General features: G+C 57.8%; 1 protein-coding gene across 1 annotated transcript in view; it reads left to right on the top strand.

The window, feature by feature from the left end:
* Positions 1-14,673, top strand: part of AFG2A (AFG2 AAA ATPase homolog A) — a 65,489-nt gene extending 50,816 nt beyond the window's left edge. Inside the window, exons 11-17 of the mRNA XM_037497138.1 lie at positions 1,599-1,753; positions 3,900-4,109; positions 6,004-6,057; positions 7,500-7,579; positions 10,400-10,526; positions 12,447-12,611; positions 14,238-14,673. Coding sequence (XP_037353035.1) covers positions 1,599-1,753; positions 3,900-4,109; positions 6,004-6,057; positions 7,500-7,579; positions 10,400-10,526; positions 12,447-12,611; positions 14,238-14,414 — 968 coding nt within the window. The 3' untranslated portion in view covers positions 14,415-14,673. The remainder of the gene's footprint in view (positions 1-1,598; positions 1,754-3,899; positions 4,110-6,003; positions 6,058-7,499; positions 7,580-10,399; positions 10,527-12,446; positions 12,612-14,237) is intronic.
* The last annotated feature ends 1,794 nt before the right edge of the window (positions 14,674-16,467 follow it).

The raw sequence follows: 16,467 nt of genomic DNA, 5'->3' as shown, positions 1-16,467 counted from the left end.
ACTGCGCTGTGAAACAGTCTAAAATGAACTTTGAGTGTTTTCTGCTTACAAGCTCTTCAGTTTCACAGTGCGTGTGTAATAGAGGACTTGGTATCTGGGGTTGCACCAAAGGACACAACGGAAGTGACCGGAAGAGCAGCATCTGAGCTTCCCTCTCACAGAGGGACACCGTGTCCGTGCATGGTGGCGTCACAGGCGTGGGGGTGGGGTCTAGACTGATGAGTTTAACCCTGTAGCCTGGACAGCGCAGGAAGATGGGCAGAGTGAAGAGCGGAGGGACTAGAAAGTCTTGGTGAGAGAGAGCCGACTGACCAGGGGACCGATAACGTGGTGGTGTGAGTTCTCCCCAGCACATTTTGCTATTGTTACCTCTGTCCTCAAGCTCCTTGGCGGGCGGTTGCCAGTAGCCTCTCTCTGTGACTTCTCCCGGGAGTCTCCCTGAGAAGGCCTCTAGTCCATGTTCTGAGCGGCTTTTCTTGGTAGTTTTCAGAAGTCCAGCCCCGCATTTTGGGGGCTTGTACGTGCTTGCCTTGCATCCATTTTTGTTTCTCTATTACAGATCAAATAATGAAAGTAAAATGACAAGTAACGGTGTCCTTTTAATTCAGTAAAATTTTGCTGAATCATAACAGTTAAAAGATGTTTTAAAATGATGGTGCTCAGATATTCCCGCTGGGTTTCTCAGGTCTCAGAGGCCTAATTTCCTTCAGGGTGGGTCTTGTGCCCTGGAACACACAGAGCAAACAGCTCCGGTATCGGTGACCTCCAGCCGCAGGCGGGCGGACCTGGGCTGCCCTGCAGGCTGAGGGCCCTGCCGGCCCGGCACTCAGCCTCAGCTCGTGTCGGGAAAGAGCGGGACTCCAGTCCGGCCACGTTTTCACTCTGAGCCAGAAGCACGAAGAACTTAGCAGCTCTGGCTCTGCAGGTCGGCGTCCTCTCAAGTGATCTGGGTTCGATGCCATTGGCTGTTGGCCCCTGTTGTATTTATTTCTCTGATTCTCCTCCTCTCTGTCTTCCTGATAGTTCTCTCCCTGTGAGCCGTCCTCTCGCCCTGTGCTCTCCACGTGACGGCCTTTCCAGGGCGGGCCTCCAGCCCCCGCCATCCCACCTCCAGGCCTCTCCAGCCTCCCCTCTGCTCCCTTCCACTCTGCTAGCAGCAGGTCTCCCATCCCAGATGGACACACGCAACGCAAGTCTGATTCCAGCCCCATTTCCAGGGGTCAGCTGCCCGTGCTGTGAGCCTTTCTGCCGGTCCCGTGCAAACCTGTGACTCTGGTCTGGATGTGCTGACAAAAAGGGCAGAGGCAAAAAGCGTGTTGTTAAGTTTTAGATGATTGTGGTACACCTCTGTGGCAAGTGGCTTCTGTGTGTGCCTGTGGTGTTTGTGTGTTCTGTGTCATGTGTGAAGGGAGCCTTTTCTCATGTTTGTCTTAACTCGTCATCGCCACATTCTTCCATTGCCTGCCCCTCCTTACACAAGCACGAATATCTAAACGCTGTGGGACGCGTGAGGTCTGGGCCTTTTACTGTTGTGTGGTGGTGGCCAGGTCTCTATCTTTGGGGTAGAAGGTGAGTCTGTGCGGCCTTCCTCCTCGTAGGTCTCTGTGCCTTGCGGAGAGTTCTGAGGAAACAGCCCAACCTGCCTGACAGCAAGGTCGCCGGCGCAGTGAGGGTCACCCTGGACGACTTCCTGCGGGGCGTGAGCGAGGTCAGGCCCAGCGCCATGAGGGAAGTGGCCATCGATGTCCCGAATGTGAGTCAGCTCTGCCCCTGCCAGTCACACAGTGAACTGAACTCTGAAAGGCGCTGAGAGTCCAGAAAAACTCCCTCATCTGCACTTTAAAGACTTGTATTTAATTAAAATTTTTATGGGGATAATTGTAGATTCAATTGCAGTTTTTTTTTTTTTTTTTTAATTTTCTAGAGGCATGTCTTATTTATTTATTTGTTTGTTTGTTTGTTTGGTTGGTTGGTTTATACATGCACTGGGTACAGTCAGAAGCGCGGGAGGGCGAGAGAATTCACCAGAGCCAGAGCAGGGAGCAGAGCAGGCAGAAGGACCGAAGTACACTGCTGAGGGGAGCAGCGGGCGGCAGGAGAGGTCTGCGCACCATGTGGGACCCTCCTCTGGTGGCCGGGGAGCAGCCGGGGATCGAACCGGCGCCGCAGAGGCCGCGGGCAGCTTCGCAACCCAGCACTCAACCACTGCGCCACCGGGGAGGCCCTCAATTGCAGTTTTTTAAGAAATACTGTGGGAGAGCCCTGAACCACTGTCCTAAGTTGTTCACGTTGACGTGAGCTCCGGTCTTGCTCGGCTCGAGTGCTCGTTTCACACGCACTCCTGCTTGTTTGTGTGCACACACGTGTTTCATTTGACGTGGCTTCACTGCCTGCCGAGGTGGGTGTGTGTCAGTCCTCGGGGACGCCTTGTAGCCACGCCCACCTCGCTCTGCCTCCAGCGAGCACCTCTTGGGGTGAGGTTTTGCGTAGCACGATCCCCTGGAGGCCCCTCCACAGCATGTAGAGTGTGTGCGCCGTGGCCGGCTGTGGTATGCCCGCCTTTCCCGTCCAAGGGCATCTGGGCTCTTGTCCAGGTCTGGGCTGTTGCCTTTTTTTTTTTTTTTAAGATATATTTATTTATTTAATGCAAGAACCGGGGTATAGACCGGATGTGCGGGAGGGTGAAAGGATTCACCAGAGACAGAGTGGGAAACAGAACAGGCAGACTGAGGGGAGCAGCAGGCGCGACAGGAGAGGTCTGCCACACCATGTGGGATCCTGGCCAGCCGGCCAGGATTGAACCGGCACCGCAGGCTGCGGACAGCCTCACTGTGAGGCGCTCAACCGCCTGAGCGCCACCAGGGAAGGCCCTCTGGGCTGTTTCGAATACAGCTGCTAGGAAGCCTTGTGTCTGGGCACTGTGGGTGTCAGCTGGTGCTTGTGGGGTCCATGCCCCCGAGTGCACTTACTGGGTGGAGGTGGCCAAATGGCCACCTGCTTGACATCATGTTGACGGTGTCTGGATGTGTGCTCTTCAAGCTGGGCCGTCCTTGTGAGTCTTGCTGCTTCCTCCACATGCAGCTTGTGCAGGGCTCCTGCCTTGTCCTGTGGCCACACACACCCGTGCTCACATGCCACAGCCCCTGCACACCGGGCACAAACATTGCCTGTGGCCCTTTGGCCGCATTTATCTCGGTAGCCTTGCCATTAGCCAGCAGAGCAGCTAATAATGTGTGTGGAGTGGCTGAATGGATGTTTCAGGAGGCATTTTTTAAACATTATTAGTTTTTCAGATAACGTGTGGAAATATTGAGGAGGGCCCAGATATTGGCACCTCACTTTAAACTGTTCAACAGAAAATTAAAAAATAAAGTGTGTGCGCTGTTCGGGTGCACATGTGAGGCAAAGCTGGAGCCCCCACTAAAGCAAATAATGGCAAATTTTTAAAATTGGTGTATTTTGGGAGAGTATTTGTGCTTCTGTTGTATTGACTTTTTTTTTAGGGTTTATTTTATGTATTTATGCATACAAGAGCTGCGGTGCAGGCCAGAGGTGTGGGGGTGGTAAGAGGACTCACCAGAGACAGAGTGGGGAACAGAACAGGCAGATCCACTGAGATCCACTGCTGAGGGGAGTAGCAGGCAAGTCAGGAGAGGTCTGCTGTGCCGTGTGGGTCACTCCCTGGCTGGCCAGGAATTGAACTCGTGCTGCAGTGGCTGCAGACAGCTTCATAGATTGCGTTTTAACCCTTGTGCCACCAGGGAGACCCCGAGGGTTTTTTTTCTTTTTTTAAAAAGGATTCTGATTCTTAGATGCTTCTGTTTCCTCTTGCTTTTTTTTGTGCTTATTTTTACTCTGTCCTGTCAACACCTCTATTTAGAAAATATCCTGTTCTGCAGGTGTCCTGGGCAGATATCGGAGGACTGGAGAAGATCAAACTGAAGCTGAAACAGGCTGTGGAGTGGCCCCTGAAACACCCTGAGTCCTTCGTCCGCATGGGCATCCAGCCGCCTCGAGGGGTTCTCCTGTACGGGCCGCCCGGCTGCTCGAAAACCATGATCGCCAAGGCCCTCGCCAGCGAGAGCGGACTCAACTTCCTGGCCGTGAAGGTGGGTGTCGTGTGGCCTCCTTGCTGCTCTCCGTTCCTGCCCGTTGGGGACATGGGGTGGCGTCCTAAGGGGAAGGGTGTTATTTCAGGTTCCTGAGTGAATGTGGGTGAGGTTTTAGGGTTGTGTTTTGACAGGAACAAACAGTGTGATTTTAGACTCCCCACCCCTGGGTGTTTACGTGCCCGAGCCGTGTCTGGTCTGGCATGTGCTGCCCATTTTCAGACTGAAATGCTTTCCCAGCGCAGCCTCTGTGCATGGACGCTGTCTTTCCATTGTTTCTCTAGGGACTTTACTCACACCCTGTGGCCGCTTCTGTCTCAAGTACGCTTGGGTTTCTTCGAGCGTGTTCCATAATGTTTCACTCTCCACAGTGCATGCTGGGTTCCCTCGCCTTCCCTAGACCCTTAGAACTCACAAACCTTGATGCACATTGGGATAGCCAAAAGCCACAGGGCAGTGCAGGCACATTCAGAAAGCTCCTGGGGAGACTGGGGTGAGCCCGGAGAGATTCAGGGGACAGAGCTGTAGGGGCCCGCGGTGTAAGTACGGCCCTGGAGTTGTCACCGAGCTGGTGTAGAGCAGTGACGGGCTGCAAGACAGAGTCGTGGCGGTCGCGCTTGATGAATGGGGCAGCTGGTACTTGGATGTGGGTGATTGTCACTGGTTTGTCAACTCCACACTTGAAATCTTGGCCATGGAAGTGTTCAGAAGAGCACCCCAGAGTGGGCCAGCGTGGGGCTCTGGCTGTCCCGAGACCCGAGTCATGGAGCACACAGCAGGCGCCCGGGAAGGGCCGAGTGGAGCGTGGGGTGTCGTCACTGGGCTGCTGCCAGTGGTCAGCCACCTTTCTAAAGCGCCAGTGATGAAGGGAAAGTCTTTGGTATTTACCTTGTCCCTCCGTCTGCAGCACCCTGTGTCGTGACTCCGCATGACGTGCGCCGAGCTTTCACCTGGTGCGCGGCTCCTTGGGCGCCCGGCCGCCTCTGCCCTGTTGCGGAGCCTGTGGGTGACACACTCTCCCCACTGCGCCTTCAAGGGGCGGCCCTCAGCTCCCTGGCGTGTCCCTGCAGCCCTTCCGCGGTACGTCCCCGCGCGCCCTGTTCCGAGCAAGCGGTGTGGCAAGTCCGCCTGTGGGTGCCGAGTCCCCGTGTCCCGGACTGTTGGTGCTGCACGTCCTAGTGGGTCTGTCTCCTGGGCTTGCTGATCTGGAGATGCCTTCATTTCCTCGAGTTGGCAGATACTTTTTGTTCACTTGCGCTCGTTTCTGAGTCTTCAGTTACGCGTGGTTCAGGCCGCCTGGTGCAGCTGTATGTACCCCAGGTCTGGTCCGTCCTTGCATCCGTGCTTTGATTTGAATCGTTGCTCTGCCATCGAGTCTGTCGATACTTTTCTTCTGCGGGCCTAATAGCTGCTTAGCACCTCACCCAGCGTATTTTTCATCTCAGATTTATCTTAACTCTGTAAGTTAGAGTCGGTGCTTTTCAGTGTTTTCTGCTTTGTCCCCTAATTTTATGTTCCTTAAAATTCTTGACAAAAGTTGACAGCACTGGTTTCGTGGACGGCTGATTTTATCAGCTCTGTTAGTTCTGGGCCTGTTTGTAGTTGTGTCACTCCAGTATTTCTGTGTCTAAGATCAAGTTTTTCCCCTTTTATTTCTATACTCCATGCGTTAGAAGATTTGCAAGAAGATTTGTAAGTCGAGGCCCATGACCATAACTGGGTGTTGACCCAGTGAGCAAAATCACATTCAAGGCATCCATTTCATTAAAGATTGTTGTTTATCGTTTCCTCTTTTTTCTGCTTCTATTCTTTGGTCTGTATTTTCTTTTGAATCACAGGACATACCCTTGGTTACGTGATCATGACACTGACTGGTTATTTTCTTTTCCCGCAGGGGCCTGAATTAATGAGCAAATACGTCGGAGAGTCGGAGAGAGCGGTCAGAGAGGTAGGCCGTGCGCACGGGGCCCAGGCGCGCCTCCCGGGCCTCGTCTGCGTCTCCGTCCTGTCGGGTCGCGGGTGTTACATCTGCTTCCAAGTCCAAATGCTGGTGATTTACTTTTCTCTTTAGGAAAATACTATCTTATTTAAGAAGGGTGTGTTGATCATTTGTGATCCTTTTTTGAAACTTAATGCCACCAGCCTTGAGTTTTACCAAGTAAACTTTTTGGTTCCCAGCATGACGAGAGAAGGGGAGTGTGTGCTGCTCATTAGGTTCACCCTCGGGGGCGGCTGCAGCGCCCTTCAAGCTCAGGGGCCTTGTGGCTGAAGAAGCTTTGGTGACTGAACTTGCCGCGTGCCCCTCCCCCCCATACTTCGCATCTTTAATGGCTGGTGGCTCTTCCCCCTTGATGCTGCTGACCGCTTGGGCAGGAGCCTCCCACAGCCCAGGCCCCACGTCTGCTTTCGGGGCCTGCGTCCTTGGGGCAGCTCGGGGAGAGAGGGGATGCAGGCGGCCGAGGCCAGGGCGGTTCCCATCCCCACCTCCTGGGCACCCAGGAGAGATGGGTGAGAGATGGGAATGCTTGTTTATCCTCTTAGACAAAAATTAAAACTGCTTTTTGCCCTTTTTTCCTTCTGTAAATGTGGGTAACTGACCCTATAAAACGCTAGCCGACGGTGCCACCCCTGTGATTAGAAGAGGGCGGAGGCAATGCTCGTCACATTACTGTCCTGTGCTGCTGTGCCAGGTGTGTGAGAGCAGGACCCGCGCGCCGGGCTGTCTCTGCTCGTGCTGACTCTGGCCCGGGGACACAAGCCCTCGCCGGTGACCTGGCCGGGCCAGCGGGGCAGTCTGGTGACTGCGGGTCCAGCCTACGGGCCTCTCCCACACACTGGGCATTTTTCTCATCCTGGCTTTACTTTGACCATTACTTCCCTAACCAGTCTTTGGAGAAATGACCAAGGCGTGGGGTTAGGGTAGCTTATGTGCTGATCTGTGGGGACAGCTTGGACTTGGTGGTTCATAACAGCCATCATATTCTGCACCCTGCGCTCTTCCAGGCATTGTGCTAATACAGCCTCTACTTTTTTTTTTCCCATTCACTTCTTAGAGTTATCTGAGGCAGGCATTTGTTGTCAGCCACATTTTATAGATGAGGAAACTGAAGTTGGAGAATTGCAGTTACCTGTTGAAGGTCACAAGCTTCCAGTGGTGGGGCTGGGCTTTCGCCGAGCGACACCCGCCCGCTTGTCTGCTCGCCACTGTGGCCTCCCGCTGCGGTCTCTCCTGCGCAGCCGGCCTCCTCTCACTGCCTGGGGCGTGCAGAGTCCGTGCCAGGGTGCATGCGGAGTTGGCCTGGGTGGCGTGGAGATAATAGATCTAAAACCAACTGCAGAGTTTCCTGGAGCTTGCTTGGTCTTTAGCTGATGTGGTGTTCTTTCCTCCAGATCTTCCGAAAAGCAAGAGCAGTGGCTCCTTCCATTATTTTCTTTGACGAACTTGATGCTTTAGCAGTTGAAAGGGGCAGGTAAGAAGTATTTAACAGGACTGCTTTTACATCTTAGAGATAATCATGGGGAGTAAATAGCGTTTCTTACACAAACTTTATTTATGAATACCTCTCGCCTAAATGAAAACATCTTCAAGTCAGTTTTTTTCTTTTCACTATTATTTATGTAATCACTTGATGGTAATACTTCATATGCAGTTTTGTTTGGGAAAACACCGATACTCATTTCACTTGTTATATTTGCGGAAACCCCAAACACGGCCTATCATAATTAGTGGCGTTCGCGCAATCAAACTGTAAACAAAGCGCAATTAAATGCTGATAGGATATAGTAGACTCCAGTTATAACAGTAGTTCTAGTATCAGGTTCTGCCTGGATTAAATCATGTTTTTAAAAATGCAGCTGAGGGGCCTCCCCGGTGGCACAGTGGTTGAGCGCTGGGTTGCGAAGCTGCCCGCGGCCTCTGCGGTGCCGGTTCGATCCCGAGCTGCTCCCCGGCCACCGAAGGAGGGTCCCGCATGGCGCGCAGACCTCTCCTGCCGCCCGCTGCTCCCCTCAGCAGTGTCCTTCGGTCCTTCTGCCTGCTCTGCTCCCCGCTCTGGCTCTGGTGAATTCTCTCACCCTCCCGTGCTTCTGACTGTACCCAGTGCATGTATAAACAAAAACAAACAAACAAACAAACAAATAAATAAAACATGCCTCTATAAAAAAAAAAAACTATTAAAAAAAACCTATTAAAAATGCAGCTGAAATAAATCTATTGTTGTTTAACATTTAAAAATAATTGAAAAGCGGGTATTGTTTCTTTCCTGAATATCAGGTAATGAGGGTGAGCGTCGTCTAATCCCAAATAGGCTACGTGTGTGTCTCGCGCTGTGCACATGTGTGGGTTCTGTTCTGATGTTTGGAGTCCCTTTAAAGCCTTTGTGCTGCAGGCACTTCTGTTGGGGGATGCTGGTCTCTGAGCAAGCCTCCTGATGTGTGGCTGGGGTGCACAGCGCTGCTGATGAGACTCCTTGCCAGCAGAAGGCGCCTGGGCCCTCCTGGGGAGCTGCTGCACCCGCAGAAGTGGCTGTCCTTAGGAAGCTGCTGTTAGGGTGGCGGCCCTGCTCCCCGCCCTGCTCGAGCCATGTCCCAGAGATGCCCATCAGCTTGTTGGCCTGTGGGCTGGATGTCTTGGGTCCTTTTGTTACTTCTGAGGGCCGATGGCCTGAGGGTCGCAAAAGCTGGTTTCCCGTCACTGCACAGGGGAAGAGTAGCTGAGGGGGTGCTGCGCATACCCTGACACCAAACGTCTGCTTGCAGCTGAGCAGGAGCAGGCTGGGGTGCGCTGCTGCGCAGGCGCCGGGGGAGGCCGACTGCAGAGCCGTGGCGGCCTCCGCAGTGGGATACGCGCTGTCAGGCAGGGAGGCTCTTGGTAGAAACGTCCCATTCAGCGGCCGTGGCGCTGTGGGAATTTGCAGATGTAACCGGGACGCTGAGGGTTGTCAGCTCACCCTGCGTGTTAACACGCCTTGAATTCCCTTGCGTCCGCGGCATCACGGGACTTAGGAGTACAGTAACCTGCCTGAGGGGGCTGGCCGCTTGCTGAAGGGAATAGAAAACGTTGCCGCAAAGTCTGGCTTCAGTCCTCTCCGCAGCTGCACGGTCCTGTGGGGTGTGCCTTGCCCTGGCCCAGCCCTCGCCAGTGATGTTCATAAAGTCAATTTATCAAGTTAGTGATGACACATTTGTTTTAAAACTTTTTCATGGAGTTAGTTTTGCTTTTCCTAGGATGTCCGCTTTATAGCTTTTGCTTCCTACTGAAGCTTTGGAAGTTCTTCAGCCAAGAATACTTCTCAGCCATGAAACGTCTGCACTGTGGTGGTCCCCAGCCCGCGCTCTGTGACCCGCGGGAGGAACGGGCAGGGATGGGCCGGAGCAGGGGGGGGGGGGGGTCCCGAGAGTCCTCCGACGGCAAGTGGCAAATTGGACAAGTTTGGGTTTCACGTCTTTTTATGAAAAATAATGAATGATAGATCACTTTGGTGGGCGATGTTGGGCCAGCACAGAATAACCAACTTTGCAAACCGGAAGGATCTGTTTCTGTGTTATCTGATGTCCAACCTGCAGTCCCTAGGAAGCGTCTGCTGAGCCGCTGGGCTCGTGTTTAAGCAGAGCTTGGGCAGAACTGAAAGGATGTCAGGCCGGGCGGTAGATAAGAATACTTGAAACACAAGGTGATGTGGTATGACCACGGGGCCCTCTAGAAACCAGAATTTAGATGGGGCAGATCATACTGGATGTGCCCCTTGTCCAGGGCCGGGACAGGTGCGGGGCGTGTCCGCCACACGGTGCTGTCTGTCCAGACGCTTGTCCCGCCCGTCTCAGCTCCAAATGCCTGTGGCTCAGCAGGTGCCGTGAGGACTGAGGCGGGCCAACATCGTGGCTTTGCTCGTTAGTAAGACCTGTGGATGCCACTTTGACTTTTGGGGGATCAGAGACAGTTAAATCCAGTGCAGTCCCCACTCTAATGGGCGGTCATCAACCTGGTTCATGGGCAGAAGCAGACTCCCTGCCTGCTGCATGTTCTGACGTGCACGTCAGAAATCGCCACCTCTCAAGCGTGTGGAGAGTCCTGACTCACACAGGCCCCAGCGCCTTGCCCGGGTGTGGCTGCGGCTTATTCCATGCTTTCCCCATTCCTGTCAGTGGAGTTCAGCAAGGGGGGAGGTCTGGGCATGCATTAGGCTTTTAGGCAGATGAGATTTTTCTCGTCATAAAATAGACAGCATTTTTGAAGTAATCAAGTGCTCGCGGACAGGCAGACAGATTTCTAAGCTATTTTTAAAAATCAGTTCTTCAGGTGCTGGGAACGTAGCTGACCGGGTCTTGGCTCAGCTCTTGACGGAGATGGACGGCATTGAGCAGTTGAAGGATGTGACCGTTTTGGCTGCTACTAACCGCCCAGACAGGGTTGACAAGGTGAGAAAGGAGGCGGGTCCTGATGCCCAGACCTGGGCCCACGGTTTGCCGAGGGCGGGATTATGCAAATAACCTCCTAGGCCCTGTTCCAGCCGGGCCTGCGGCCTCCTGCTTCAGAACTGAGACGACTCTGGTAGGTTTTTCTGCTTATGGCTTGGTGGCCCCGGAACGGTTCTGTTACCTTTGGGCTTCCCCTACCCCATTATGCATCAAGTGTTCGGACTGTTTTCTTAGATAAGTGATGTTCTGAGATTCTTTTATTGGATCATCTGATTTTTTTTTTTTTTTTAAGAAATTTTAAATATAGTCATAGTGAGGAACGTTTCTGGCTGTTTAGCGCTGGTTAAACCTCACTCACCACCAGCAACTTCTTAACACCTGTTTTTGTGCATCCCATGATCTCAGAATGGTTGTTACATATTTAAATGACTGAAAAAAAATCAAAAGAAGAATATTTTGTGACATGTGAATTATGTGAAATTCAACTGTACACAGTGACGAGGAAGCCGTGTGTGAACAGGCACGAGGTCTTCGCAGAGGATGCCGGGCGCGCCAAGGCCGTGTGTGCTGGAGCGTGTGCCGGGGCCCTTCTTACCGTCAGGCGAGGGTGTGCAACCTGCTCGCAGGTGACCAGACACAAAACCACAGGACACAGAGCAAAGATAAGGCAGACAGTGAAAGGTTGACTGAATTGGAGGAGAGTTTCTGTGAGGGCTTATCGTACTGTTCTTGCGCGCACCTCTGGCCTGTGAACGTGAAATGGTCTAAGTATTGAGGCAAAAATTTGTCTTGGAACAAAGGAAACATGAAGAGTCGTAACTGAGCCTTTTTGGTGAGTCATGCTGTGAGCGAGTCTGTGTCTTCAACGCCCACTGAGGAGGCTGAGGGGGACCTGTGAGTCCACCTAACTTCTCAGGGAAATTCTAGAAAATAACAGTAGTCACCAGGGCTGATGATATCCTTTTAGCCGTTACTGTTTGCCACTGAAACCGCCGATAGCGTCGGCGAACCACCTTTCCCACATATTTGTGAAAGAAAACATTTTCCTTGCCATGGGCGCTGCCCTCGCCCGAGCGTCAGTCAGGAGGGCCTAGGGTGGGGGTGGGGGCTGTCACCAAGGCCTGTGGGGGCGCCTTGATTTGGACCCCTATTCTCAATACAAGAGTGACTTCCACAGACTACTCTCATTTCCTCAGTGAATGTGAAAAAAGTGAATTTTTATTAGAGACTAGCGGGACATGTACCTGAACAGCAGGTCAACCAGTTCTTGGACTCTTGCTTGCTGAGCCTTCGTGGTGGCTGTGGACAGGCCCACGACCTGTGTCTGCAGTTTGGCCCCTTCCGGGAGGGCGGCCTCCTGCTGGCTGTTCTCGATGGGCAGGGCCAATCTATTCGGATGGTGTCGCTGCCCTTCCCCCTGCGTCCAGGGGGGGACCCACTCGCTTTCCTGCGGCTCCAGCAGAGTGACTCTGGGAAGCCCTCCAGGTCTCTCAGTAACTGCGTGTAGCACATGCTTTGAAGCCAACCACTTAAGATACACGTTTCATTGGCTTTGTGGAATCGCAGACGTGGAGCTGTCACCGCGTGGACCTTGTCCGTGCCTGTGCTGCGCTGTCCCAGCACCCAGGGTGGGTGGCCTGCGGCTGTGCTCTGCACCTCTCTGGGCAGGCGCTGAGTGAGAGCACACGTTGCATCGCACACCTTCCCTGGGACGCCACGTGGCGGTCCTCGCTCAGTGCCCCTGTGGCCTCTGCAGGCCGTGGTGGAGGAGCGCGAGCCGCCCCAGGGACTCTCCATCTGCTGACATGCCCTGGAGGCCGCTGGGATGTGGGGAGCAGGTTCCGGGGCCTCGCGTGCTGGCTCTGTCGGCTGCAGGCTCTGGGCTGGTCACTCACCCACATTGCATCCTCGTTTCTGCAGGCTTTGCTGAGGCCTGGCCGGATCGACAGGATCATCTATGTGCCTTTGCCAGACGCAGTGACCAGGCGGGAGATACTGAACCTGCAGCTGCGCTCCATGCCCGTCAGCAGCGAGGTGGACCTGGACGAGCTGGTCCCCCTGACAGACACGTACTCGGGAGCAGAGGTGAGGCTCTCCCTTGTGCTTCGGGGGCACCGGGCCGGACCCAGCCAGAAACCATGCATGCCTCTGGTCTCCTCAGCCAGACCCCGCGGGAAGCCAGCTACTTCGCTTGCTGTGCCCCAAAATTTAAGCCAGGAAGGCCTGCGGGGCAGCCCTTCACCAAGCCAGAGGCACGTCGTCGCTGCCTCTAGCCCCTCTCGCTGCCTGTCCCCCCTTCTGTTCTGCCCTCGTGCTCCAGGCCCGCGGCTTGGGTGCCTTGTGGGCTCGGCGTGCTGTGACGGCTCCTGTTGGGTCTCCGGGAGCTGTGCGCGCTTCATTTCCCCCTCCGGTGCTCTTAGTCCACTGGGGGAGCAGGTGGAAAGGCGCAGGAGAAGCCCTGGGCCTTTCCATCCCGTGGGCGATGGATCTGTGTCTCTGCCTAGACGGGTCGCTGCTGGTGCCGCCCCAGGGGTTCTGGAGCGCCGCTGTGAGGTGAGACCTGGCCGGCTTTGCGTGTTAGGTATCGGTGGGCGATGCGTCCTCACGCTGCTCTGGAGGCGGGGCAGAAAGCTCCGCAGAGCCCATGGGCCGTGCCGGACCAGAGACCACGCACGCCATGTTGCAGCGGGGGTCCCGTCGTCAGGGACTTGAGAGCGGCACGGCTGGGCTCCGGGCTCCCGGCAGGTCCCCCGAGGGCAGGTCGGGAAGAGTCTCGGGAAATCCCGCCCCCGCGAGGGACGCAAGCAGCACGTGGGCGGAACAAGGGCCTGGTGCGCCCCAAGGCTGGCATTTGTTCTTGGGGTTTGGCCTGTTGAAGCACTTCACGGTCCCCTGAGCTTTCCGAGTGTTCACTGTTTTAGTCTCAAAATTAGTGAGAAATTCAACGCAGACTAAATGTTGCTTCTCCTCTTCCCGTCCGAACAAAAATGGTGCAAATTCAGCTCTGGTTACCTTTCCGCGGCGCCCGCTCTTGGCAGCCGTCGTCCCCGCGGCGGGAGGGAGCCCCTGCCCGGGCACGGCCCGCCCCTCAGAGCCAGGGCCCGGGTTCCCGCAGTCGTCCAGGACAGAGCTCGCCCGGTATTTGCGACGGGGAGGCGCCGGCCCCTCTGCAGGGCGCGGTCGGGGGTGAGCAGGGCGACCCTGCCAGGCACTGTCTTCACAGGGGCTCGCGTGCTCAGGCTGCTCTGAGTCAGTGTTACGTCAACACGTCAGCTATTGCAGCCTTTGTATGCCAGGGGCGTGCGCAGCCCGCACTTCCCCTGTGAGGACCACAGCAGGGAGGGCATGTGCTGCATGGGCAGCCTGTGGGTGTCCACCACCCGGCCTGCCACAGGTCTGGGGGCTGGGAGAGGCCTGGCCGCCCGGGGTTGCTCTCCCGAGCCCTAAGGAGCCCACCAGACGAGGGGTTGGGGCGCGCGGTCTCTGCCGATATGTCCTCTGGGCGGATACGGGGTGGGCAGGGGTAAGGTGAGGAGATGAGACCGCCTGCACTGTCCCAGAGGAAGTGCTAGAAGCTTCCTCTTCCTGCCCGGCCGCTCCCTCCTGAGCACGCCTGCTCCTCCGCCCTCTGAGCTGCGTGGCGGCTGGCGTTGGACTTGGGGGTCACGGGGAAGGCCGCCTCCCAGGACCGATGCGTACTTGTGCCTGCAGGTCGTGGCTGTGTGCCGGGAGGCGGCCCTGCTGGCCCTGGAGGAGGACGTCCACGCCGACAGCATCCGGCGGAGACACTTCACGCGCGCCCTGAGCGCCGTCAGGCCCCGCATCCCCGAGGCGCTGAGGCGGTTCTACGAGGACTACCAGGAGCAGAGCGGCCTGCACGCGCTCTGAGGGGCGCCGCGGCGGCCTGCCCGGGGAGCTCGGCTCTGTGACATTCAGTCCGAAGCGTCAGAGGATCCTCAGCATGCGCGTGGGAAAGGCCGAGTGGAGCGTCTTCCTTCCTCACACTTTACACATCGCGCGGTCCGGAGGCTGACGAGATGGGCCTGTCTGAGGCGCTCGGGCCGGCCCACCGCGCTTTCGTTTTCGACCTGCTTCCCTCGGCCGCCTCTGCCCCCTGCGGGCCCGTGTCCGCGCCTTCCTCCCCAGCCGCGGGCGCCGACGCGCAGGGGCAGCCCAGGCCTTGCTCCCGGCAGCCCCGCGCCCGCCCCGTCCACCGGCGCTGCTGCTCCCCGCGGGCAGGGCCGAGGCCTTGTGTGTCGCTGTGGTGCCCTTTGGAATGTGAGTCTCGCGGGGCCCGCGGCGGTTTTTTCCCGAAAGCAGCGTCCGCGTCCAGCCTGTTCGTGCACTTCTCGGGCGCCAATAAAACGCCTGTTACGGATGAGCCGCGTCGCGCCGTGGTCGGTCGTCTCGTCTCACGTTGGGTTCTGAGCATTGCCTCCTGCGCCCCACCTGTCCCGGGGCCTCCTGAGACTCGTGCCCCGTAAATATCCTTGCGAGGGACCCTGCCTCGGGGTCACACGCCGCTCCTGACAGGACGTGGGGCTCCCAGCAGACCAGCCGGGGCGCCGGGCCTCGCCAGCAGCAGCGGCAGGTCCCGGCCGTCCATCCCCACGCTCGCCCTCCGGGCCGCGGCTGTACCCACGCCGGGCGGTGGGGATGCCCCCCGGGGCGGGGCCGACCCTTCAGACACGCTGGCTGCCAGCAGGCGGCTCCCCGGTGCCTGCCAGGCCCCAGCAGCTGCGTCCCGAGAGTCCTCAGCCTAGAACGGGGGCCGGGCTCGTCTGGGGGGTCAGCGCCTGGCACGTCGGGCTCGCAGGCCGGGTCCCCGGCAGCTCTGCGGCGGCTTGGGGCGGGCTGGGGAGGGATGCCGCCAGCGGCGCCTCGGACACGGGCCCGGGCCTGGTTTTCTCCCGGCCCACGGCCTCCAGGCTGAGTCAGCGCCATCCGGTGTGCGGGCGGGCGGGGCGGGGCCGGCGGCAGCAGGCCCAGGGCTGGCCGGGGCGCGGCCTCGCGGGGTCCCCGGGCGGCGGCAGGAGTGTGTGCTCAGCGCCGCCGCCCCCCAGGGTTCCCGCCTGTCCCGCACCCGGGGCCGGCTCGGACCTCAAGCTCCTCCGCGGACAGAAGGCGCTTCTCTGGCCCTTCCCGCCCCCCGGCGCCGCCCCTGCGCAGCCCTGTGCTCCCTCCCGGGACAGACGGGGGCGACGCCCCCGCTCGCTGCTCCGCCGGGACTCCGCTGAGCCGCGCGGCCGGGACGGGACGGCACAGCCCGTCTCCGCAGGGCGAGGCTGGCAGGCCCCGGGGCGGCGGGAAGGACACGCTGCGCGCCCGGCGGGCAGACGGGCAGACTGGAGCCGGCGCCGCCTCTGCCCTCGGGCAGCTGTTCTGAGCCCCGGCCCCGCGGGAGCCGGCGAGTCTCGGGAAGTCCAGGACGGGAGCCTCAGGGTGCGCGGAACCGGGCGCCTGTGGCCACGGCGGGCGGGCTGGCGGGCAGGGGGAGAGTCAGTTTTGAATCAGCCTCTACCGAAACTGCTTTCGCACCCCCGGCGGCGCCCCCTACCCCCACGGCGGGGTGCGCCCCTGGCCGCCGCCTGCACCCTCTGGGGGTGCGCCCGGCTCAGGGCCACCGAGGACCCCAGGCCTCGGCCTTGGGAGGGGCAGGGATTCACGGCTGGGGTGGCGGCGGCGCTTCCCCCGCCCGGGGGCTGCCTCGGCCCCGGGAGCAGCACTGGCCGTTCCCCGACTCGCGGGGCGCAGTACGGGGTCCCCTTCGGGGGCTCCTGCCGGCCTGTGCTGGCGTCTTGGTCTCTTCCGCGGCCCGGGAGGCGCTTCCTTCTGCTCATCTCCGCGAACGGCGCGGCCCAGCCGGGCGGCTCCAAACGGCAGGAGGTGGGGCTGGGGGAGCTGCCGAGACCCCCGCTCCGGGGCAGCAGGTCCAGGCCCA

The sequence above is a fragment of the Talpa occidentalis genome, unplaced genomic scaffold, assembly GCF_014898055.3.
Source record: "Talpa occidentalis isolate TD23 unplaced genomic scaffold, MPIMG_talOcc4v2.1 talOcc4.8, whole genome shotgun sequence".
NCBI lineage: Eukaryota > Metazoa > Chordata > Mammalia > Eulipotyphla > Talpidae > Talpa > Talpa occidentalis.
Note: the sequence above shows the minus strand (reverse complement) of the source record. Positions and strands in the feature narration are given on the sequence as shown.